This window comes from Gnatocerus cornutus, chromosome 1 (assembly GCF_029298725.1).
Source record: "Gnatocerus cornutus isolate USDA-ARS CGAHR chromosome 1, icGnaCorn1.1, whole genome shotgun sequence".
Classification (NCBI taxonomy): Eukaryota; Metazoa; Arthropoda; class Insecta; order Coleoptera; family Tenebrionidae; genus Gnatocerus; species Gnatocerus cornutus.
The window spans coordinates 9,335,137-9,362,672 of record NC_142233.1 but is presented as its reverse complement, the minus strand read 5'-3'; the positions used below and the strand labels follow the sequence as shown (position 1 = coordinate 9,362,672).

Genomic DNA, 27,536 nt, shown 5'->3' with positions numbered 1-27,536 from the left:
TTTCAGTATATTACCTTACAATAATAAATACAGCGTCGCATCGAGGTGTTTTTTTTAATTTGACATGAACATTTAACTAAACCCAGGAGACCAGGCGTGGGGTACGTAAAACCTACAGAAATCCCCAGCTGATTTTGCAGAACGCCAGCAGTGGAGTGTAACTTGTAAGCCAAAAGTTTCGGGATTCGAGAAGAACATGCAACGTTTTCCATGTCATTGTTTGATGAGAACTTCAAAACTGAGATGTCAGGCTTTCAAGTTACAATTTTTTATTATTGCTTGTAACTCTTAAACTGTTTTGTTGCAACGTGTAGATATAATAATCATAGACACGCCGAAAATATCCATGGCATAATCTAATCCGGAAACTTTTTGCTAATCCTTTATTAGCAGCAGTTTTATGTGCGGAAGAGAAAGCGAACACGCACAAGCTTCGCAACATCGCGCTGCACAGCTGTGAAAAGTAAGGTCTGGGGACGTTTTTCGCTACATCAATCATCAACTCTATTTCTCCTTGTTTGATATAAATCAAAAATTTTGTTGTGAAATCCTGTTTCTTTCGTACTTCTAAGTAATTCTTTATTATCATACGTATATATATCTATGATTCGTAAACTCAAACATTTAAATTCGCAAAATGCCACTTTAGCAAGAAGCGGCTTAAAATTAGTTGAAGGGGCGCCGCTTAGGAAGAGAAAAACTTGTCATCTCAAAACAAAGCAGTTTTTATCTTTTTATCTAAGAGTTTGTTTGGATTTTTAGATTCTCTTTGTATTTTCTTCAAATTCTATCTTTATAATTTTTAGATTTTTTACATCTTTCTTTGAATTTTTCAGATGTATTAGAGTCAATTACAATATTACAATTTCTACCTTCTTCTTTTTTCTAGAGTTTTAGAATTATTTAATTTTTTTTTTGAGTTTCTGTAGATGTTTTAGTTTCATCAAATTCATTCTTTTAAAATCTTTAGGTTTTCATTCAATTCTCTTCACATTATCTCACATTTTTTCAATTCTTTTTATATTCTGTCTACTTATATTTTCTCCAGAATCTTCTGGTTTTTATAAATTTTTCAGATTTTCTTTAGGTCTAAATTTGCTGCAGATTATCCTCAGATGTGTTAGATTTTTTCTTGGTATTATTTGAATTTTCCAAATTTTGTGCAGTATTTTTCTGTACCTAAACCCTCTTAGTTCTTTTCCCCATATCCTCCTCTTACTGCAAAGGAACAAAAAATTATCAGCCTACGATGAGGACCACCGTAACATAACATGCACTTTTCTTTAAGATGTTCTTTAGAATTTCTTTAAATTTGTTTTAAATTTTCAATAGACATTCTTTACATTCTCTTTAAATTCTTTAGTTTTCAAAATTCTTTCTAAATTTAGATCTTTGCTTTCAGATTTTCTTCAAAATATTACGATTTTCTTAGAAAATTTTAGATTTAATCTGAATTGCTCATAATTTTTCTGCTTTTTCATTCCAGATTTTGTCTACATTCTCATTGGATTTTAGATATTTACGTTTCATTTGCATAAGATTCTCCACAAATTCTTTGCCAAATCTCCCAAGGATTTTCAAAATGTTTTATTTTAGATTTATTTTTCAGAAAGTCGGTAGTTTTCATTTTAGATTTTTTTTAATTTCTGTGGAGCCTCTATATTCTTTTTAGACTCGTTTAGTTCTCTTTAGCTTAGCTGGCGATTCTTTTCAGAAACTTTTAATGTTTTTAAAGCTTTTAAGGGAATTTAAATGTTTTTGAGTGTGTCTAATTTTTTAGATTTCATACAATTTATCTATTTCTAGATTGTGCATACGTTGATAACTGTTTAATTTCTCTAGATTTTCTTTACTTTTTTTATTTTTGTGCAGTTTTCTTTCTTCTGTCTTGATTATGTTACATATATTTTTACCATAATTTTCTAATTTTTGATGGATTTAGGTTTAGACTGAAGTCACAAAAAAACAGATCACAACTCTATACTTTATCGAACTACTACCATAATATTTCACTTTTTAACTACATATTAAATGCAGATTTCATGTTAGTGAAAATATGCTGCTGACGTACCAATATACGTATGTATGAAGTTTTTCGATCTCCACTAAATATTTTGCTTAATATAGGCACCCCAAGATATGTATGTTTTTATGTCTTACTTGTAGGAGCAAAACTTAATTTCACAGTTCGAAAAAAAATATGTTCTCAAGCTTGTGATGAAACAAATAATTAAAATGTCACATTATTTTATCAATATAAATATTAAAATGTATACCCTGTAAATAAAATTTTGACTTTGAACTTAGCAGACAGATTACCAAATTTTCAAATTAATTATTACCTTAAAACTAGAGCCAAGTTACGGTTAATGTCTGAGGTTTTCTCATAATTGACAAAATGTTTATTCTACGGATTTCCCAGATTTGTCGGAACACGTAGAGAATTGTTGTTTTTAACGTATGTTTATTGATGTTTCTAAGTGTCTGTTAACACATTTTATGAGCTACAGATGTAATTATTTGCATCTTTGCTTTTAGGTAAATTAGTTTGAGACATACGATCCTTTTTGTGAGCTTTGTGTGTTCCTTTGAATTAAATTGTATCAGAGAAATGCGTTTTCAAATTACCTGGAAGGCTCAGTAGTTTCCGGTTTTTGTATTTATCGGTCTGTATCTGAACCTCAAAAAGTCATTCATTGACTTGTGACAAGTTTTATTTAGCTAAAAGCATTAAAAAATGCAATTAATGAAACAAAATGAATTGTAACAAAGATATTCTACGTGTTCAATTTCCGTTTCAGTTTTATGGAATCGTAACAGAGCAATCAAACTATAAAATTTTGACTCATATAAAATCGACATAAATACACTTTTGTGTCTGTAAATGCATTCCCGTAAAATAAAGTCGCCACGTAAATACAAAAGTTAAAACAATTTATCTCGGCATGATAACAGACATGTCAAACTGGTTGTTTTTGTTCTGCAATCAGGATTCGTCTTTCAACTCCAACCTGCCACCAAAAATATTTATCTCGCTAATAAAATTGACCAAGTGGCGATCAAACAAAAGATTTATTCCTTTATTCTTTATTCCTTTGAGGCGGTTACTTGTAACAGGGAAGCTGTGAAACGGAAAATGGAGCTTTATTGCGCTATTTACTGCACCATTATTAACCGCCAAGCTAGAAATTTCTTTTTTTAGTGAAGCATATTTTTTCAGTAATACCTACTATGAACTACGAGTAGATGAAAAGTTGGTTTAACTTTGTGCAAAAGTTGTTTACTGTAAGTTTCAAACTTGATCATAAAATTATATCTAATTAACTTCAGCGGAAGCTCGTCTAATTTCATCGCCCTGTTAAAGTTAAAATATCATAAAAATGAAACCATTTTAAATTTTAAACACGTTTAGTAAAGCGTGTTCGGAATTTTTAAGTAGAGATGCACTTTCAGTTTATATGAGGAGAGAATCGAACTGCTATCTCACAATGGAAGTTAAATAAAAACTTTACATTCAAAACTGAACTTGTTGCGATTAAAAATTTAACTTGAGAACTTGTGAATTTACAATTAAATTTTTCTTCTTTTCTTTACTGGTAGAATTGTAGTAAAAAAAAACAACTAGGTATAGAATATTTATTTACATTGAATAAATGCAGTTGAATTTTACGGTCCAACGGCAATGTTCGCCTGGAGAGATAACATATACTGCGAAATTTCTGAAAAGCTTTTTGACCTATTGTAAGACAATAAAATTGTGGTATTTGTGGTAATGATGATGACGTAACTGGGAGTCATTAACGTTGTAATAGAGAGCCTATGGATTGGCTCAGTAACTTGTGCGCACCCCGAGTTAGGGTAAATGACGTCAGAATGTGTGGCTTAAGCCGAATGAGGAATTGGCCGGTGAAAGAGACGGTGGTCAAAACAAGTGCTGTGTACGAGTACGGAGCCTGGATTGGTTTATTTCCAAGATGCCTGTTTGGTTGACTTCCAGAAAGTGGAATTGGTGGTTTTGTAGATTTCGAGCTCGTTTTTGCAAATCCAAGCCAGAAAACGGCGAGAATTAGCGTGAAATCGTCGTTTAGCATAAAAAAAGCGAATTTCTCTAAGAATTTTGATGATTTCGTGTAGATTTTTGCTGTTTTCTTGCAATTCAACTGTTGAATCTTGATAAAAATTGATGGTTTTGTAGATTTCGAGCTTTTTTTTGCAAATCCAAGCCAGAAAACGGCGAGAATCAGCGAGGAATCGTCGTTTAGCATCAAAATAAGCGGATTTCTCTAAGAATTTTGATGATTTTGTGAAGATTTCTGCTGTTTTCTTGCAACTCAGCCGTTGAATCTTGATAAAAATTGGTGGTTTTGTAGATTTCGAATTTTTTTTTGCAAATCCAAGCCAGAAAACCATCATGGATGGTAGATTTCCAGAAGGCGGGGGGCTACATGTTGGGCTGAATGGTTTACTTCCAGTGGACTGGATGGTTTACTTCCAGAGGGCCTGGATGGCTGGTTAATTTCCAGTACGCGGGTGGGTACGGTGATGGTTGACTTCGCCATACTCAAAGAAAGAAAAAGATGTCGAGATGTTACCAGGACAGGGGTCCCGACTAGCCGTTCGAGTAACTCCCAAGGGTCGGAGTAAGGACATGGGTGTCCTGCCGTTGCAGAAAATGGGGTCAGTGCCAGTAATTCAAGCCGCTATCCAGCGATGGGGGGCAGGGGGCAATGCTCCCCCAGTAAGTTATTCCATTATCAATGTTTGAGGGCGATAAGGCAGGTGGCATTATGTTTTGTTGCGAGAATTCCGTGACTTTCCAGTTGTGCTAAACCCGGACCTGACTAGATAAGGGTGTTCCGGAAGGGGTGAGTCAAGTAGCATTGTATTAGTAGTTAGAAGTACCCTTTCAAGAACAGAAATTGAGTAAAAATCGAATTTCCTTATAATCCAAATTTCAAAACTTCTAATAGATGCCCAGTAATTGCTATTTACATAAGAGTAACGAAAATGTTTCATTACTTTGAAGGAGACTATTGAAAGACGAGGCACTTTGTGTCGAGACATACAAACAACAAAAAATATAACCTTGATGAACAGCGTCGAAGTTCCCGGCGATGACGTTTCTAGGACGGCGACGGACCGATAAGGGTGCCCACAATGACGCAATTCGTCCAAAACCAAAAGTAAAAATACGAAAGGGAAAGAAAACGACGAAGAAAAAGAAGAAGACGAAGGGCGGCGTCAGAGAGGATGAGACGTGGTGTTGTGATCTGTCAAATTTGGTGACATTTGAGTTGAAGTATCTATTTTCTTGCGAAAAATAGTGTCTAACAAGTGTTTAATCTCTAGAACAACGTGGTGGAATCTGACCGTTTTAAATTTGATTTAATCAATCGTACCATCCTATTCTATTACTTCATATCAATTGATAGTGTGGCCCCTATTTTAGAGTCAAAGTTTTAATTGTTGACATTTTCTGGTTTTCAAAGAGTGGACTGTAAGCGGATGAAAATGCTTGCGCCAACGTTAGAAAAAGCAATTTCGCTCTTTATTTGCTCTGTACCAATGTGTAAATTGACATTTAAGGTTTCACATGAGGGTCATTATTTTGTTTAAAATTTTAGAGCATAAACTATAGAAGAGAGTTTAATGGTTACAAAGGAATACTGTAAGTTTCACTAGTTTCACTATTCAAAAAAGGTAGACCTAATGATTGGTGAATTTCAGGCCACATCTTTCTATTTGATAGTTGGGTTATTGCAAATTCTGTTTGGTGTACATTTGCGATATCCTTAAAAAAGTGATCACTTTTGTAAAGGGAAACATTTTTGGAACCGCCTAATTGCTTCAGATTTTAAAAAAGCACTATTAACCCTTATAATACCAAATTTTTTTTGTTACAATTGCTACCAGTGGGGTCTATAGTGACCCCAATGCTTTTCATTAAATAACGAAATAATAGTTGTATAAATTTATTTTTGATTATATTATAAACACAAAAGTTATTACATAAACATAAATCTTTTACAAAATTATATTTTTTTATGAAAAATATTAAATAACCACAATTTTAAGAGTCATTTGATTTACACTGAACACAAATAAACGTGTGGTGGTCATTACAAACGAATAGATTGCAACTTCCGCACTTTTTGGTGTGTTTTTTGTCCAAATTTCGGGGGCACTTCCAGGATTGAAGCAAAATTGAAGCATTTTTTTCAGTATCAACTAATTCTTTTCCTAGTTGCATGAGAAATTGTCTTCGCTTGTATCCTTTTTTATTTTGCCAATCTTTGTTCAGATGACACCATATAATATAATATAAGCATTCATTGCCCTAATGTCAATCATGTCATAAAATATTGCCATAGGCCATCTTCTTGTTTGCCTTTTGACGGTGTACGTTCTAACAAGCTTGTCTATAGTATCTACACCTGACTTTGTTTTATTGTAAACGTTAATAATTTCCGGCTTCTTTTTGTCGTCTTCGCAAATTTCTCCACTGTCATGCATAGTTGAAAGCAAGGTAACAATTATGCCTTTCTTTGGACAGCAGGATGCTAACATGACTTTTTCTTGGTAACCAAATTTTGTCGAATATAGGCTCCTCCCATTAGTAGTAACCAATTCCTTAGAAAGTTCTGGTTTATTTGTTCAAATTGTACCAAGAAGAGTTACATTTTTTTCCAGTTCTCTTGCAAGATCAAGACTTGTAAAAAAATTGTCTGTGGTTACATTTCTCCCTGATTTTTCCATTATTTTTATCATCTCTAAGACTACTCTCTTACCCTGGTTGCGTTCACGTTGATCTTCCGTTTTACCACTGTATATTTGGCAATTGTAATAATTATTTTTGGCCTCATGAATTGTAAACGTCAAATTAACATTCAATTGACATCTTCGGAAACACTAGATTTACAAGCGCCCTGGACGTTTACACACGCCGTGCTGTAAAAATTGCCCAAATCGTCTGCTCTTCACATGCGTTTATAAATTAAAATCACTTTACCGTAATGAAGATTGATCACTAAAGTGGAATCTACCTAAATTAATATCTCAATTAAGACAATATTTCTATTTTTAAAGTAATATTAAAACGTTTTTTATACAGCGCCATCTTGTGTACTTTTTGTGCACCAACTACAAAATTGACAGAATTGACCATGATATAAAGATTTCTAAGATATGATACTCAGGCAACCCGAACGCGTCCAGCTCGCGCAGTGACGTCACTCGGAGAGTAGCAGTTGTAAGAATTGCCATTGTACGGTGCTTAAAAGCAGGAATAAAAGCGTTATATTCGTGTGATTAAATAATATTATTAACAAGATCAAACGAACTTACCAAGTGAAGTTCGATCTTGATTATGCTATCATCTTGCACAACGACATCATTAGAATATAGGTAGTACCCCCATTCTCTCCATAACACGCACGATATTTAAAGTAAGCAAATTCAAAATTCCCGCCACCCACCCTGTTGGTAGGCCTGCTTACTGGCGGTTCTGTCATTATTTTAAAGTCTTCGATGTCGCAACTTGGGAAGATCAGGGTTGCATCTTTTTGAAGATGCAAAGGGTGGGAGTGATGTCGTTGTGCAAGATGATAGCATAATCAAGATCGAACTTCACTTGGTAAGTTCGTTTGATCTTGTTAATTATGCCACTCATCTTGCACTTCGACATCATTAGAATATAGGTAGATGTTTAAAGTACGTTGCGACTCGACTTTTATTTATTCCATTCTCAATTTAAAACTGGAATAAATATCGGTAAACGTAAAAGATGAAAATAAACTATGTCAGTGTCACCAATGACAAGGCTAACCTAATATAAACGTATGTTAGGGATAATTTAAAACAACTTTAGCAAAAGAACCACTTCTATTTTACATAATAGAACGGTTATAATGCCGCACACAACGGATTTTTGGACCATCTTAAGAATAGTCCTTTCCTAAAGGCTCTAGCGGCATTTGCCCAGAAAATAGAGGCGTCAACACCTGCTGTTTCCAAGACATCCTTTATGGCTCGACTAATTATAGCAAAGGAGGCATTCTTTTGGAAAGTTGGAAAAAAGACGAAAACAAAACGTCTTATCTTCTCCGTTTGGTGAAGTGCAAGCTTCAATGTTAAAAAACAGAGAGATATGTCTGCGTTTACCTGTGATCCTCACCTAATTTAGGAGTAAAAAGAAAGGCCAAAGCCGAATTGAAACTGTTAAGACTCCCGTACGAAAATCCGTCTTAAATTCGTATGTCAGAAAAGGACAAAACATTGTCTACTGATTTCACTATAAAGTTTAACGGAAAAGTGGCTCCGTGACTACATTTCTTCCACGCCACGCCATTGTTTGTATGTTGAACTGGAAATAGAAGCTACCATTTTGTTAATGCAAGTATCCCCCTGGACTCCTAAACAGCCATGGCATTATTTAAAGAGCTTGCATAAGAAGCAAAGAGCCATAGTTCTTCTGCTCACAAACTGTGAATCCTTCTGGATAATTTAGAAAGTAATGGAAATTGAATACCACCCATCCTATTTATATTAACAGCGGCGGTGGCGTTGTCAAGCCTTAATAAACTTTTGCATGACGTGATTCGGAAGCTAACCACCTTAGACCAAAAGGTGCTAGGAATTCAAGATAATGGAAGTGACACTTCTTTTTCTTCATCCAATATCTAAACGCCCGTTGATTTCCATTTACAACTCACCAGCCGGTCCGCGAGGCATCAGAGTAAGTCTCAGTTGAAAAGTCAAACGACTTTATTTGACAGTCTGATAGAGAAACTTTAAGCTGCCACTTAAGATAATCTTCTGTTAAAGAAGGAGATAAACAACATGCGAGCGTCATATTTATCTCAAAATTGTTGAAGGGCTAAACCTTCGCATTTTCCATATACCTTGTATTAAGCCAGCCATACTGTACAGCTGTACAGACGGGTGTACAATCTAGTATATTCTTTAATTGTGCAAGAAAGTTTCTTTGAAAACTCTAGCTCTAACTTTGATCCTCTTTTCCGGTTGCAACTCTACAGTCATTCGTTCCGAATTCAAAGAATTCCTAAAAATTTTCACGACCTTGCAGGATGGACTTGATTTTTTAATATTAATAAGAAATCTGAAAGATTCTAGCAGTCTTGGAGATACCAGAGCAAGATTCATCGTGTCATCAAAGAGCAATAAGTCATCTTATTATAAAACTGACAAAGAAGAACAAGTTTTTAACTTGTTGAACAGCTAAGAAGCCAACGCTAACCTAAAGGGTAAAGGCGAATATTCATAGTTTTCCATTTAAACAAAAGCGAAGAAATCGCCTATCAGTGTGAATAATCAAACAAAGAAATATGCAACCATTAGATCAATTGAAGCTAAGAAGCAACTTAGGGCAAAGACCTAATGCTTAAGTGTTTTAAATTTAAAATTCGTCGCTGAGAACCATTAGGCTTACAGACTGTAAAACAGTAGTAACGAATTGTACTTCAACTGGTTTGGTTTACTTGGTTATAAATTTATAACACCCTTCTTTAGTAACATTAACTGCGACCTACGTCGCTTGATTTTCTGAGAAAGACATCAATCTTTCAGCAGAAGATGACCTTGGTGTAAAGGATTAAGAAAAAAAAAAAAAAGGATTTTAAAACCCCAAATCAACGACAAATTTGTCTAGTTGCTGGTGATGGACTGTCAAGCATCAATAAAAGACTGCAATCGTTCGGCAAATCTTACAGTGGAGGCCGCCACTGCTAATCTCAAACTTCCGTGACTGGTCTTCTGTGGTTCGGATCGTTTAAGTTGTGTTTTCTTGGGTAAAAATTCTTCGTCCATTTCTGATTGGTGCGCCCAAACGGGATGACCAGTGCTGGTATGAACCTCGGCAGTTTTAAGGACGCCTTGACAAAGTCAGATCCCTTGGAGAGGCCGTCTTTTCAAGTGTTTTTGTTTCCTAAAAAGTCGTTCTTCAAGATTATTACCAAAAAAGGGAACGAGATTCGACTTTTTAACGTTTGAGAATTAATTCTAAACGGAAAGCAGATTTGAGTGTAATTAACATTTGCCAAAGGGCGAACTGCATCCGATAATCATCCTATAATCTGCACATCATTGTCGCCCCCCCCCCCCTCCTTTTGCAAAATGTGGTATAAAACCGTTTGATATCGAAGAGGGCCGCCCCATCTGAACTTGAAGTCCAGCTTAACGAGTGTCGCTATAGATTACCCTTTCAGGGTCACAGACGACTGATTCTGGATTGGATTTTTGCGCGTTGAACAAAGGACAATTACCATCCAATGGGTATTTGGGACCAAAGTGGAGCGAGATACAGAAGGCAAACCTTGTGTTAGAATAGAGACCCAACGCGCCGACAAATTTGCATGAACAGGATCACCCATCGTTGACGCCCCAACTGGCATCTGCACAAGAAGTGACCACACTTTTTGCTCTAAACAGGCGCATCCTCGGGCTCACCTCATCCGTTAGGATAGTCTCAGTAACGTACCGCAACCAGGATAACCCGCAAATTGCAACACAATTCTCTATAAGAAAGCAACTCTGAAGAAGATAATCTCAGTAACGTAAAACGTATTCCCCAATCAGCAGGGAAATCAGCAATTTTTCATAAGAAAACACAACAGTGAAGAAAGGTCACCTTGTTCAGACAACGCTGCTAGGGCATACGAAAACATACACCGCAATCAGCAGAAAACACTGCAAGTTGTAATTCTCCCTAAGAAGACGCAAATCAGACAAGGCTGCAAGCAAATGAAAACGTACACCGCAATCAGCAGGGAAAGCAGCAATTTTGCAGCGCAATTCTCCATAAGAAGGCAGCGCAACGTGAAGAAAGGTCACCTCAGACAACGCTGCTAGGTCATACAAAAACGTACACCGCAACCAATAGGAACACCTGCAAGTTGCAACGCAATTCTCCATCAGAAGAAATGAAAACGTACACCGCAATCAGCAAGGAAAGCAGCAATTTTTCAGCGCAATTCTCCATCAGAAGAAAGCGCAACGTGAAGAAAGGTCACTTCAGACAACGCTGCTACATACCTCTTTTTCTAGGCGATGAAATTTCTAATCGAGTTCGCCGTTGTCTCTCGTTCCTGGAGACCCATTGCGACTCGAACTGTGGCCACGATGTCTACTGGAAAGGTATACGCACACGTACATCGCGACCAACAGGATCACCTGCAAGTTGCCACGCAAATCTCCATAAGAAGAAAGCGCAATTGTGTTCTTTCTCAGTTTCTAGGCGATGAAATTTCTGATCGAGTTCGCTGTTCTCTCGGGCTCCTGGGGACGGACTGCAACTCGAACTGTGGCCACGATGTCTACTGGAAAGGTATACGCACACGTACACCGCAACCAACAGGATCACCTGCAAGTTGCAACGCAATTCTCCATCAGAAGAAAGCGCAATTGTGTTCTTTCTGGGACGAGCCTGGAGTCAAGAAAGTCCGAAGAGTGTCGTCAAATTCCTGAAGACGCCGCAACATAACCTCATTTTCTAGGTGATGAAATTTCTGACCAAGTTCGCTGTGCTCTCTCGCTCCTGGGGACGGACTGCAACTCGAACTGTGGTCACGATGTCTTCTTTTACGATATTTTCCCATTGCCTAACGTTTGTTGGCTAATTTCTTCAAAACTCGGGAAAAAAACGTGAACGTGTTATGGCACGAAAATGAAGAATGACAGAACCGCCAGTAAGCAGGCCTACCAACAGGGTGGGTGGCGGGAGTTTTGAATTTGCTTACTTTAAATATCGTGCGTGTTATGGAGAGAATGGGGGTACTACCTATATTCTAATGATGTCGAAGTGCAAGATGAGTGGCATAATTAAAAACAATGTTTAACGCAACATCGATTTAATTAAAGAACAATTCAAAATTCGTTTTTCATTGTAAGGCTGAATAAAGGCAGTTTAAACAAGTAATTGTCGCTTGTGAATATTTTGTTGAAATGAGGTAATACTTTATTAAGCATTCGTCAGAATCAAAATCATTCAAAAGAACTAATCAGGGGTGTGATTTTTTTCGGTATGTAGAAAAAAAATATTTTGGTTTTGGATTAATTATGGTATTTTTTGCATCTCCTCGAAAGCATAATGCGAAAAAATTTTCAAATTAAAATTGTCAACATGACATGTCATACTCCTTTTAATCTGCAGAAATTGGTAAGCCATGCTGTACTTCTTTACCCTCATTTCAAAGATCATAAAAAATCAATAAATTAAATTTGAAAAAAGTTTTATCAAGTCAGAAAAAATAAATCAGAAGCTACAAAACAAACTTAATTCAAAATTAATTAATAATTTTCACAAATTTCTTTTTCCTTTTTATCTTATCTCTTCTTTCTTTTAAAACTTAGTTTTTTAATTCTAAAATATTTTCTTAAGTTTATCATTTTCGCTTTTAAGTAAATCTACGTTTGCTGTCAAGTCATTTTCGAAGTCTGTGTTCACGCTATCGAAATAAAAAGCAAAGTTTATCTGATTATTTGACAACACGCCAAAACATGCAAACACAAAAATGATTTCTAAAAAAAAAAAGATTTTCCTTATTAAGTAAAAGTGTTAATATTGAAGTTAAAGGCACATTGTTAACAAACGTTACCGTCGTGTTATGATCGATCTTAAGTTCCCTATAAAAATTTGATTAAAGTAAACAGAAAAAACAATAAAGAATACAACCATAGAAGAATTGTTTGATTAATTACGACAAATAAGGGCCTCATATTTTGCATAAATGAAAAGAAATTAAAATAATGTAAGAAAATTATTAGCGATGAGTTACCGACGTACTCCGCTTCAATTATGTTTTTCACAAATTTGGCTTGATCTTTTTTGCACGCTCTTTCTTCCCTGTGCTGTTGAAGGTTTGCGTGATTTTCCTTTGAGAAAAAATAAAGAACAGCTTCGTTTTTTAATTTTCTTCCCTTTGGTAAATAATTTAACAGTTCGTATTTTAAGTTTTTTTCATAGTCCTCTGCACAGAAATGTTTTGGACATATTCTGGCATTTTGTACATTAAAAGAATCAGACCGACAACACGAAATCACCCACAATTATCTCGTCACACTGCCACTATTGCAACTAAATATAGAACAACGCATTTTAGTATTAATTAATGTTATTTTATTAACAAATTAACTTAAAGATATAATGCAGAAAATTTGAAAATCGTTAAAAGCTGGAAACAGGATAAATACAGATTCCAATAAGACAAATTCGTGCCTTACATGTGACCTAACAACTCAGTCTACTCTCCGAGTGACGTCACTCCCCACTCCGTAGATGCGCAATATCATACCTTAGATTTCATTATACCATGGAATTGACAGATGATGAAATTTACAAATGTCAGATGTGACAGTTCTCATGAATTTTAAAAAATCCAATTATTTAAATTAAAATTTTTCGGCCAAAAAGTTTAATACAACTCTTGTGCGTTAACCATTTTACAGCGCTCAATCATTAAAGCACTCCGGCTACGCCGTCGTGCTTCAAACTGATTTCGCGCTGTAAAATGTAAGTTACCACACGCGACTGTAATACTTACATTTTATTACTTTAAAAATAGAAATATTGTTTTAATTGAGATAAGAATTTAGGTAGATTCCACTTTGGTGATCAATCTTCATTATGGTAAAGTGATTTTAATTTATAAACGCATCTGAAGAGCAGACGATTTGGGCAATTTTTACCGCACGGCGTGTGTAAACGTCCAGGACGCTTGTAAACCTAGTGTTTCCGAAGATGTCAATTGAATGTTAATTTGACGTTTACAATTCATGAGGCCAAAAAGCAATTTCCGTCTTTATTTGCTCTGTACCAATGTGTAAATTGACATTTAAGGTTTCACATGAGGATCATTATTTTATTTAAAATTTTAGAGCATAAACTTTAGAAGAGAGTTTAATGGTTACAAAGGAATATTGTCTGGCCACCATAAACTTTACTGTTCTGCAAGTTTCACCATTCAAGAAAGGTAGACCTAATGATTGGTGAATTTCAGGCCACATTCAATTTCTTTCTATTTGATAGTTGGGTTATCGTAAATTCTGTTTGGTGTACATTTGCGATATTCTTAAAGAAGTGATCACTTTTGTAAAGGGAAACACTTTTGGAACCGTCTAATTGCTTCAAATCTTAAAAATGCACTATTAAAGTGATACAATTTTGTTAAACTTCTTTGCAATGGGAAGTTCTGTGCTGACAACCGCACCTCGGAATGAATCCTAAGAAAACATATTTCCTACACTAAAACAACATGAAATGTTTGATATGTGTGGTATAGGCGTATTCAAATTCAGCAACTCAAAATCTTCAATGGTTGAGGTAGTTAGAATTTACCCAAATACCAATTGAACAGTTAATAGTTGACTATGTAAACATTAAAAGTTTTGCTAAATTCTCCATGTGTTTCACTTCTAACCAGAACTACGTTGACAGCTTAAACATTTCAGTTATACGACTGTGGGCCACGGAAATTTTATAATTTCATTGTCAATAACTAGAAAAGAAATCCACAAAGCGGCATTTTTTAATTTGTATGAGAAATCAGAGGTGACTTGATAAAAATCTTTTTGAAACACGGTGTAAGTATATGAATTAACTTAATCCGATTTTAACGGACAACATAAAAAAATTCTTTAAATGATGGACGCCAACACTCACATTTTTTATACGCTCACGAAAGTTTACCACAACCACAATTATTAAGAATCTAAGTTGCAATTTAACTAATTTCTACACGAAGTTTCAAGTAATAATAACATCGAAAAAATTGACTCAACTCGAGACAGTCCCAAAGGACAAACTGCAATAGTATATTGTATAACAAATGTTGAAAATGGAAGATTTCACACGAGTTTTGCCAATTAACGAGTGTGAAATCGAATTTTCAACACGTGTTGTACACGATATTTTTCCGACGACCACAAAAATCGCAGAGTTAATATTTATTTTTTTAATTAAAGTTTATGGTTTACGCGCTTCCACTTGCTAATAACGGTGCAAAAACACGTCAAGTTATCTTTGGTCAAGTTAAAACTTAAAATGTCATTCGGCAGAGCACCTAGGCGCGGACAAAATAATTATGCCGTTGCGCCGAAAATTAGATACCGATAATGCCCGATCTGCGTCAACCTGTGTGCAATATAAAAACACACAGTTGTCGGCCAATCAGAGATCTCAAATTTTTCATTGCACACGGGTATGCGCTTCGTTCGTCTTCGCACTGAAATTGTTTGCAATTTTAAATTTTCACTACGAGAAAACTGTATGAAATGTGGCATATTTTATAGTGTTCGTCGGAAAAACTAATTATATACGTTCGTTATATCGTTGTAAATAGGACAAGTTGTGATTCCTTGGAAAAGATTTAAATTTAAATATGTCGCCTGTCGTCGATTGATATTCTCGATCTTTTTCTCCAGCTGCAGTTCCTGAATTGATTGACCGTACTTTCTCAATGCATTTTTCATAAAGTGCACTCTTTGGTAGAATCTAAGATTTTTCTTATTTTCTTCTTAGCTGTGACTAACTCCTCAAACAGCAAAATATTCTACACCCACAGGTTTAGGACCTTTCAAAAAGCGAGTGAAGATTTCTGTTTATTTCACTAAAAAAGGGCAGATGAGAAAATTAAAAATAATGGTGTAATTATTGTATTTTATTTCCGGTTATATACACATTACAAAACGTTTTTGTTTACAGTTGTAGCAATAATAATTGAACATGGAAAATTAAACTTTACTTATTCCTCTTTAAACATTCAGTTCAGCTGCATTTGGTTATCGAAATTTTATGTAAAATTTAAACTATTCACTTGCTTTCATTGTTCAGTTGCTCAAAACGTGATAAAATAAAAATGCAAAGAATTGTAACTCTTAGTATGTTCTGTTGTTAGGCACCATTTGGAAACTATTACACAATGTAAAAAATATTATTTTCTGAAACCTGAGCTTTCGCTCTATACAGTACTTTTGTACAATAATCGTACTATAATAACAAATCCCTAACCATATAAAACATGAAATTAAAATGAATTTTCAAGAACCTCCGACTAGTATATTTCAAATCAAGTTGCTTTTACTTCGAAGTTTTCTTCAAAACTCATGGTAACATCTATTTTATCTTAGTCAAACGCTTATTGTTAAAACTACTCACCTTTTTTTATTTAAAATGAAACACATACAAAATAGTGAAGAATTATTTACATATCTCTATTTCTCTTCAATGTAAACTACTATTTTCGGCCTGTTAAACAAGGGCAAAAATTTCTGCTACAAAAATGCCTTCAGTTCACCGCTAGGTGGTGCACAGCCAGTACAAAGTCTTCAAAAAGTACACATATCGTTGAAACTTAAACTTAAAAATCACCAAAACTTTCTAATAGTTTATAACTACACACGTTTTTCTCACTTTAAAACGTGAGCGCGAGCTAACATAATTTAGTGTAGTATAAAATTACTGTTATAAAACGGCGTTCTTTCCCAAATTTTAAATATAAATTGCATTAAGGCTGTTTGACACGATCACATTTTTCTCAAATTTATACGAATAAAAATTTGAGAATTTTTCTTTCAAATTGACGTTCAAGATTTATCACAAAATTAATGCAGAATAATGTTTCCTGTTTTTTAACCTCCAAAATCAGCAGTTTGGGGATTTATTCTCTTCACTTAGCGCATTGTTACTGCGCAGAATTGTGAAATTATTTGTGAATTTTTAGAACATGTTTAAAAAAAAATTCGCAAACATTTTTGCAAAAATATTTTCTCCAATTTCACTGTTTGTCACGAGAATATTTGTTTGAAAATAAATTCTCAAATTTTTATTCGTAAAAATGTATTCGTAAAAATTTAAGAAAAAATGTGATCGTACCAAACCGTCTTCAGATTGAAAATAAAAACTAAGATATTTTTACCAGTTATGTTAAAAAAGAAATTCCGCAAAAAATCAAAAATCGCTAAAAATTACGCTTGTTAGATATCGCGATGACAATCGAACCGTGGTAAAAAATTTTTGCTTCAGACTGTGGAGCTTGATCAACCATAACACCATAAGCGTATGCAAAACTTTAAATTTTTGTTTTTGAAATTCAAGACGATTTGAGGGGTGACCAAAAGTGTTGCCGGACGATATTGCTGTTACAATTGTCGTATATAAACCCTAGACTCCTATTATTTAAAAAGTAAGCACAAACAATAGGTAAGTTTATTTATTAAAAGAGCAGAGTTTATCTGAAAAGCAGCTTTAAACAAATAAGTTGTTATTTTTTAGAGAGACTTTAAATATGTACTTATATTATTTTTGTAGCGCCTATTTATTAAAATTAAATATTGTTGTTTTCATATTCAAATTATTTTGCAATACTCGATGCAGCCGTCATAGTTTAATTTGCAAAATTCAAAAGCCCAAACAATGTTTTTAATTTAATTTAGCTACACTTTAAAAACAGCCAGGTAATATAAATTAATAGTGGTAATGTTATAGATAGTTTTTGAAATATTTTAATTACACATCTATAAATATTTAATTAGTATATTAAAAACATGTCAGTTTTAATATTTATTTTCCATGAAACATTTGTTGCGTTTTAAATTTGTGGGAATGGCAATATTTCAATTATTGTGATTAAATTTTGTTTAAAATTTAACAAAAGGTGAATAAACACAGGGCGCTCATTTTATCTGTTCACTTTTTTATGCAGGCATCACACTCACAAACCACTTCGTTTTATTTTTTTATAAATAAATCGTTGTGATATTTGATATTAGTGAGACCTCTTACTATCATTATTCATTAAAAAAAAATGTTTTAAGTGAAGTTGCCTGTTTTATGCATCATGTGTTGCTTACACAAAAAAAGAGCATTAACAGATAAAATATACACTCTGTATATGTTTTTAAAAATCTGTGCTATTACTAGTTGTAATCACCACACATGTAAACACTTGACCTTTCTAATAATGAGGTTTTTCTTTATTTTCTTTCCTGGGTGTGTCAACAGTGTGGAAAGATTGGCTTTAAAAAGAAAGGTTCAAGTGAGAGAAAATATTTGATGGAGCAGGGCCGACATTCCAAAAAAAGAAATAGATTTTTCACCAAATACGAAAGGGATGAAATAATACCTTCAGTGTTAAAGAACGGTTTCATAGATAAAATGAGTTTTATGTGAGTTTTTGCAAAATATATGATAAGGGCTATGCAGGGTTGGAAATGCAGAATGGAATGAAATTAATAAAGCTTTATTGTGAGCTCAGATTTGCATCAAGTATTGTAGAAACCTAACAATAACTAGCAGTAAAAAAGCAAGGAGTGGTTGAGTCATATCGAAATTAATCTCGGAGCTTTCGAAGGAAAATTTATAAATTCTTCTGCAAAAGCAGGGCGAATTGAAATATAGATTATTATTTTTCCTCAAGCTCAATACAGAATAGTATTTTAGAAAATAAGTATAGTATAACAATGCGGTCTGAAAAGTTTACAGACAAAGCTACATACCTATTTTAAGTGGCATTGAAGTAAAAGAATTTTCTCAAGTTCTTTGCACACATGTAGAATAGGAATCAACAGGTAAAACTAACAGAAATTCTACGTGAAGTTAAGGAAAAGAACACTTCTTATTTTTCTCCAAAATTTATATTGTGATTATTTAGGTGACTTAAGAACCTGGACAATGCCAATTTATTCTTAAGTGGCCATTTTTGTTGGTCAACGAACTCATGATTCATCTTTAAGGGAATCATAGCTCAGGCAAACCTTTCCTTAACAACTTCTTTGTGGTGGCATGAGTCCGAGTTTCTTCCTACACAGCAATTATTGTCTCTTATCTCTTCTGACGTAAACCTTCCTTTTGTTAAGAATTTTATTACAGCCCAATATTCAGTTTTTGCTGTATACTAAGATTCCATATTTTTTATGTTCTTACTCGTAACTCACTTTCGTAAATGTTGGCACTAACTAAGAATTATTATTTTTGTTCGAAAAATTCCATTACTCCATAAGAAAAATAAACTTTAAAAGCAATGTTTCAAAATAGCGCGTTACTAACTTGTCAGTGCAAGCAAAATTCCCAATATTATTTAAAAGTACCGGCAAGTTCACTGAATTGCATTACCATGTTGATGACGTCAAAACGTTCGCACTTTGGCGCAAAGTTTGAACGTTTGCATTGGACCAATCAGATAACAAATGCGCGCCACCACACTTTGTACGAAATACATTTACTATTAATTGCTTGCCAAATCTATAAAATTGTAAACGATATTTGTTGATTTTTGATGACATTTTAGTTTTAGTTTGACATCAACTTAACCCTTGTATAGAAATGTGCTAAACAGAAACTTTAAATTATTTTTCAATAAAAACGGTGGGGTTTGTATTTTTTGCTCTATAATTTAGCCATTTGGTGGAGTTAATACACAGCTCGAAAATAGCAATCTGTCTAAAATTGATTGCTACAATACATACTTAAATTGTCAGAGTTACGAATTTTAGTGCGAAATGATTTGTGTTTTTGGTTCTATAATTAAATGATTTTGTGGAGTTCATTCTTAGCTTAAAAGTAGCAATATGTTTAAATTTTATTGCTACAAGACTCAAAATGTCGAATTGCGGATTTTAGAATGAAATCTGCCCAAATTTGATTGCTATGTATAACACTAAAATTGTCAGGATTAAGATTAATTGACGCCTCTGGGCACATGAGAAAATATTAGGTCCTTCCAAAAATGGATGCTAATATCTTTGATTGATTTCTTAGTTCTGCTTTAATTTTCAGATTTTTTTTAGATTAGCTTCACATTCTCCAAAATCTTTTTGAATTTTTCTGAAACTCTTTCTATCGATTCTTTTTGGATTCTTTAACACTTTGGCTACCATGTGAGTCACCGGTGCCTCACCAAGTTGAGTTACCTAGGAACCAAACGATTGAAGATTTTTTTAACTAAACCTCCCGTACAGACAGATTCCATCATTTTAAACTTTTATCTTTGCCAAGAGGGGGAGCAGCATAAAGTAGCAGCCAATAGAAATCTATAATCCACTCAATAGCCAATTTTTTGACAATGTATCACCGGTGATTCACATTGTCCATAAGTGAACTCGGCTGAGGGTATCACCGGTGACTCACAAAGTATGCTGCGGCAGATTACCAAAAAATGGCCATGGTAGCCAAAGTGTTTTAAATAATCGGTAATTATTTTGCTATTAATTCAAGGATTTTTCTAAGATTAATATTTTGAAAGTCAGATTATTTACGTAATCTTTAGATTTTTTTGAATTTTCCTTTCAACTGTCTTCTTTTACTCATTCTTCAATTTAATTCAATTTAAATTTGTTTAGAGACTTTTATTTGTCTGGATTATAATTATTTTCTTTTTACATCCTTCTTAAATTTTTAATTCTGGTTTAATTCCTATAAAGTTTTCTTTGAATTCCGTAGATTTTTTTTATTTACCTATACAGTATTTTTATATTTTCTTTAGATTCTTCGTGGATTCTATTAAATATTTTTGGACCGTCCTTAAATTTTTTAAATACTGCCTACTTCTGTACTTGTACTTTGGATTCTGTTTGGTAATTTGGGCCTTGCATTTTTATAGACCAGTGATTCTTCTATTTTATTTTCATGAATTTTCTAAGATTCTTCGATTTCTTTTTCTTTCTATGTTTTTTGCGATTCTTCTAAATAATAATTAAATTCCATAGAATTTGTATTTATTACATTCTTGAATTTATTTAGATTCTTTATAGATTTTCGAAATTTTGGGTTATTCTTCATGTTTTTCTCGGATCAATTAGATTTCTTCTAATTTTTTTTCTAATTCTTTTTGGTTTTTACCTAAAATTATATCTCGATTCCCATGAAAGTCTCTAGTTTGTTTTAGATTTTAGAATTTTTATCGTTTATAATTTTTGTAGATTTTCCTTAATTTTTATCTTTCTTTTGTTTTTATATTTTCTAGCGCTTAATTCTCATCGATTTTTCTTTGAAGTCTTGAATCTTGATAATATTGTTTTCAGATTTTTTGTTAATTCTATCTTTGTGATTTTAAATTGTAACTAATTTTACATCGATTTTCCAAGTATACTTTAGATTATTTTGGTCTTTTTGGGGTCTTGAATACCCATCAATAATTATTGATTTCGCATTACATTTTATTTTGATAAATAAAAAATGTTTTTTATATTTTCTTTAGATTGTCTTTGAATACAACTTGATATTTCGCCTCTGACTACACGTAGTCTTTGTAAATACCCACACTGATTGAACGTTTGACTCATGAGCGTAGGCATAAATGGGATCAGGGGACATGTATTATTTGCGTTTCGTTAAAATGAAGCATTAATCAACTCCTATTTATTTTGTAGCACTAATTGGCACTCTAAATACGCCAATACGCTACATAAAAGCCATGTTTTACTTGTTTAAAACAAATTTGTTTTATTGTCAAATGCCGCCACATGATTGACCAAGTCTGTTTTAACATGTTGGCGAAAAATACAATTGTATTACAACGTTCCTTCTAAAATCAAGAATTAATTAACATCGACATGAATCACCCTGTATTAAATTGATTGATTGAGTTTCAATGAAATACAATCAACTCCTAAAATATGACTTTCCTCACATCATCAATTTCATTTTATGCATTCCAGAAATGTTTAATTGTGGTTGCTTTGAAGGGTGCGTTCGTTTATTTGTTCCGTAATGAGACCAGGGCGAAAGAAGTACGTGATCACATGATGTCAATACGTTGAAATATGGTAATTTCGTCACTGCCTGTTAACATGTAATCAACTAATAAACGAACGATTATTATAAATGACAATCTGCGCATCGAGCGAATAAACGAACATGCCAAAATTAAATTTTAATTGGTAAAATAAATTAGGCAGCTTAAATGTTATGCATATAACATAACATCAGTTTACTAAATTCAATATTGCAAGTATTAGTTTTAGTTAATTTGGAATTAAATTTAATTGGGGCTCAGTATGTTTTGCTATTTTTTAAGTTAATAGTTTTAGCAGTTGAGAACTAAGATGAAAGATTATAATTAACTATAGACTAATTAAAACGTGATTGAACATATAATGGGATTTTCATAACTTCTCCAGGCGCAGGATTAGAAATATAAGGATCCTGAAGAATCTGCTCTGTACTTGTAAACAAGTTCATTTGAAATTATTCTTCGTTATTGTCGCATGTTATCAACCGGCCAACTTTACGTACGATCTTTGCAACATTTGGATAAAAACTTGAAGGAAATGTAATTCTGCAAATTTCAACCCACTACATGTTGTTAAACCATAACTCAACAAAAACACCGGGATGAATTCAGGCGTAAACACGCTTTGATTATGTGAAACATGAAAAGCCTCGCTAATAGTAGATGATTGATGACAATTTTGAAAAGGGTGGAAAATGCATTATTATTTTTGTTTCGTAATTACTTTCAATTATAAATCATAATTAGTCATTTGAGTCTAATATGCTTTCCATTAAATAAATAGTTTTTTCAATATCATCTTATTATTGCCGACGATAGCTTGTAATATCCGTTCCGCGAAGCTGAAATTTATAAAAGTTTCATGTTGTTTTCAGATAGCACGACGTTTCCTGAGACACATCTGATCCATTTTAAAGGTAAGAGTTTTTTAATTATTCAGTTTGTGAGTAAATAGAGAAAGTGGAGTGTAATCGTTATTTACAGAACAAGCGCCGAAATAAGCTCATAGCAAAACGAGCGATAATGCGGCTCGACGGCGCCGGCGCGGCGCGGCATTGTGAGATTTTGTCGAAAGTGTTGTACATTATTTTTTATACAGTTTTTTCCATACTTATTATGTTTTAGTAATGTTATCATATGTATGTTGGCATTAATTTAGGCACTTAGCTCAAAATGTCAAAACTAGCCGAAAAAGGACAAACAAAACAACACGAAAGACATCAGCACAAAAAGCATAACCACAAATTAACTACTTGTGTTGCATTGGTTGCACCGGTAATGTCCAGTATTCGGACTGACTATTGCCATTTCGATGTGGAGGGCACTGTCTCTACAGCTTCCGTTGGCTTTCTTAAAGATTCTCATTTTATTTAACAATAAATAGCGGTACAAACGGATTTTCGATTATTGATTGTATTAAACTCCTGACTTAGAGAGGTGCCAATATTCCCTAGTGTGTAAGTTAAAATTAATTATAAATTTTTAAACAGAAAATATCGAACAATATCTTTGGGAATATGGTCTTTTTATATTAATAAATTCATCTTGGCATGTTCAGATATTTTATACATAATAGCATTTCTCATTTTGCCACTCTCGATTCTTGAAAACTACATTAAAAATAGTTTAAAAAAAATTCGTATTAAAAGAGAAGTCCCATGAGTTTTTTTACGCAATTTTTCCTAATTTATTTTTTGAATTTAATTTTTTACACCATTGCTCGATATTGCTTTGATTCCAAAGCAATTAAGGCATTCGAGTGCGAAAATAGCTCCGTTGCAACAGTAAATTAAAAAATAACACATTAATAAAAGGTTATATGCTATTTTTCCTACTTTGTGTATGTATTTCATTTTTTTTTAAACATTTTTTGATGTAACGTAGTAACGAAGTTATTAACGCATCCGATGCGGAAACAAATTGTTAACGCCCTCAAAACGAATGTGGAAATAGCTTTGTTACCACAGTAAATTAGGAAATAGTACAAATAAACTAATTTTAGAAAACTTGTATTAAAATACGAATCCAGGAAAGAACGTGTGCTTTTCAGTTTTAAAAACGGGTTTTTTATACCATTTTTTTCTAATTTGTCTATTACATTTTTTATTATTCTACGTTGCTATAGTAACGATACTATTACGAGCCTAATGTGGAAACGATTTATTAACCCATTCAAAACGACCTTTGTTATTAGAAAATTAAGAGATAATACATACAAGGTGTTTATAAATGTTTCTAGCATCAAGGGTGGCTATGATATGTCAAAGATATTTGCCGCTCTTTACAAATGTGGGTTTCGCATTTTCAACTGACATTTGCAGTTAACCTTAAACATGGAGCAAAGTAAGTTTTGAGAAATAAACTGTTCTAGTTGTGGTTTAAAACCTAAAAATCAAAAACTTGGACACAAAACTGTAACTAAAACGTCATTGACGTAAATAACATTACAAATAATTTTCAAGATATTTATATTCGCTATGAAAACAAAGCGGTAAAATAGTGTACGACAGGAATTCCAGAGCCACCTAAGGGTGCAAGAAACATTTATAAACACCTTGTACATATACCTACGTATTCAAATACGAGTTTTATAAAACGTGTATTACAAAACGAATTCAGCAAAAGGTTTTATGCTATTTTATTAAAACCAATTTGTTTTATAAAATTTTTTGACGTTGCTGTGGTAACAAAGCTATTGACGCAAATGAATGCGGAAATAGCTCTGTTACTACAACAAGTTAGAAAATAGTAGAAACTAGTTTTATAAAACTTGTAGTTTTAAAATACAAGCCCAGGAGAAAACAAGTGCTCTGTTATAAATAACAAGTTTTTTATGCTATTTTTCCTATTTTACATATTTATTTATTTATTTATTTCATTTTTTATTATTCTGCATACGTTGCTTTGGTAACAAAACATTTATAGGTCTGATCTGAAAACAATTTATTAACCCACTCAAAACAATATTTTCCTACGACCCCATATGAAAGTGACATTTTCCACACGGTTAAATGACTCCAAAAGTTGATGTTTTCGTACAACCATTTCCGAAAGTAAAAGTCACTAGTGTGATATGAATATATCCGCACAGACCTGTCAAAATTGACAGTTATTTTCAAATACCAATGTAAGTCCTGAATTTTTGTCTCAAATATCTAGACGATTCACTGTAAAACAACATGCATAATGATAAAAATGAATTGGTTAGGTCGTTTTTGACAAATCAGTTTTGACAGGTCTGTGCGGATATATTCATATCACACTAGTGACTTTTACTTTCGGAAATGGATGTACAAAAACATGAACCATCTAAATATGTGGAATACGTCACTTTTTTATGAGGTTGTAGAAAAATAACATTTAGAATAGATAAGAAATGAACTATTGTCGAAACTTATGGTTTCTTCCTGATGAAGAAAGGTCCTAGGAAAAATAGTGTACATAACTCGTCGGAAAGTGTTTTTCTTGCACTCGTGTACGGCTGGCGCCTCGTGCATCTACTTTTACCCTCGTGCGAAATTGGTCACTTTCCGTACTTGTTATGTAGTAGATATTTACATAACAAGTGCGGAAAGTGAGCAATTTCGCACGAGTGTAAATGTAGATGCACGAGGCGCTAGCCGAGTGCAGATGTTACACGAGTGCAAGAAAAACACTTTCCGACGAGTTATGTACACTATATTTCCTACGACCTTCCATCATCAGGAAGAAACCATAAGCCTTGACAATAGTTCATTTATTATCTATTCTAAATATCATTTCTTACGACCATGAGGTTTTATATGAATAAAAGTGACGTATTCCACATAGTTAGATGGTTGATGTTTTCGTACATCAATTTACGAAAGTAAAAGTCACTAGTGTGATATGAATATATCCGCACAGACCTGTCAAAATTGTCTTGTCAGAAACGACCTAACCAATTCATTTTTACCATTATGCATATTGTTTTACAGTGAATCGTTTAGATATTTAAGACAAAAATTCAAGAATTACATTTGTTTTTCAAAATAACTATCAATTTTGACAGGTCTGTGCGGATATATTCTTATCACACTAGTGACTTCTACTTTCGGAAATGGATGTACAAAATCATCAACTTTCGGAGTCATGTAACCGTGTGGAAAATGCCACTTTCATATGGGGTCGTAGGAAAATATCTATTTCCACATGGTTAAATATTTTCGTACATCTATTTCCGAAAGTAAAAGTCACTATTGTTATGGCAACAAAGCTATTAACGCATACAGGCAGAAACATTCTGTTAACGCATTTAAAACGAATGTGGAAATAGTTCTGTTTTCACAGCAAATCAGGAAATATACGTATATAGTATGTTAAAATATATGTATATAGTATGTTAAAAAGCGAGTTATATAAAACGTATATTAAAATACGAATGCTGAAAAAGACGAGTTTAACGCACAAGAGTTGTATTAAACTTTTTGGCCGAAAAATTATAATTTAAATAATTGGGTTTTTCAAAATTCATGAGAACTGTCACATCTGACATTTATAAATTTCATCATCTGTCAATTATGTCAATTTTGTAGTTGTTGCACAAAAAGTACACAAGATGGCGCTGTATAAAAAAAGTTTTAATATGACTTTAAAAATAGAAATATTGACTTAATTGAGATAATAATTTAAGTAGATTCCACTTTTGTGATCAATCTTCATTATGATAAAGTGATTTTAATTTATAAACGCATCTGAAGAGCAGACGATTTGGGCAATTTTTACCGCACGGCGTGTGTAAACGTCCAGGGCGCTTGTAAATCTAGTGTTTCCGAAGATGTCAATTGAATGTTAATTTGACGTTTACAATTCATGAGGCCAAAAACAATATTGCGCTTCTCCTAGGTCAAACAATAATTGTCATTTTTGGTAACAGCTGTATAAAAAAGACTGTTCAGACGTTAATTAAAATGTATCCGTGTCGAAAAAAAATAAGAAACGAGATAGGAGTTTATTTTTGCAAGAACTTGAGTAAATCACGTACTTTTTGAGTCGCAATGCTTTATTGTAAGCAATTTCTTCGTTAATCGCTGACAAACTAGCAACTATATTCATGTGCCGAATTTTATTTTTATACCTTTCAAATTATGTGCTAGTTTTGGTGGACCAAACTGATGAGAACAAACAATCGAAATAACTTCTGATAATAAAATGCTTATTATGTAAGTATATGTAAGACATTACTCAAAAGAAAATTGTCTTTTAGACTTTCTTACCAGCATTCATATTTATCGCATGTAAAAACTAACTTGAAATGCGAGACGAATTCTTTGGACATTGCAAACACGTTTCATATAATTCGTAAGGATCGGCCGAATCTAATTCCGTTGGTATTGTATTCCAAACGAGTCGGTCACTATGTGTTCTTAGGGTAGGCAAGGATTCCAAATTACATTACATTATGTAGTGCCATAATACCCCAGTGTGTTAGATACTGTGATAATAGTGACACAAAAACTGTTATGACCACTTTCTTATTCTCATCGAGGTAGTAGAAGCGGTAGTAACGAAAATATTATGCGAAAGTGGTATTGTGTTGTTTTTAAACCATAATTACTTTTCGTATCCATTATGTAAAAGTAGCATATCCACTACAAGCTTCTGATGTTTATGTAAATCCCTGAAGCAACTTGCAATTTCTAGAATTCTTAAGTTTATCGCGTTCGAAAGGCATAAATATCAGTGTAGTAGTGTAGTGCTTTTGATATAATATGAATTTACAGCCGCGAAATGGCATTTTCCTACAGTGCTAAAATTGATGCGTCGATGTGAAATTAC

General features: G+C 33.3%; 1 protein-coding gene across 1 annotated transcript in view; it reads left to right on the top strand.

The window, feature by feature from the left end:
- dpr13 (defective proboscis extension response 13) overlaps positions 1–27,536 on the top strand; it is a 327,435-nt gene that overhangs the window by 23,064 nt on the left and 276,835 nt on the right. Inside the window, exon 2 of the mRNA XM_088042214.1 lies at positions 22,616–22,657. Coding sequence (XP_087898340.1) covers positions 22,616–22,657 — 42 coding nt within the window. The remainder of the gene's footprint in view (positions 1–22,615; positions 22,658–27,536) is intronic.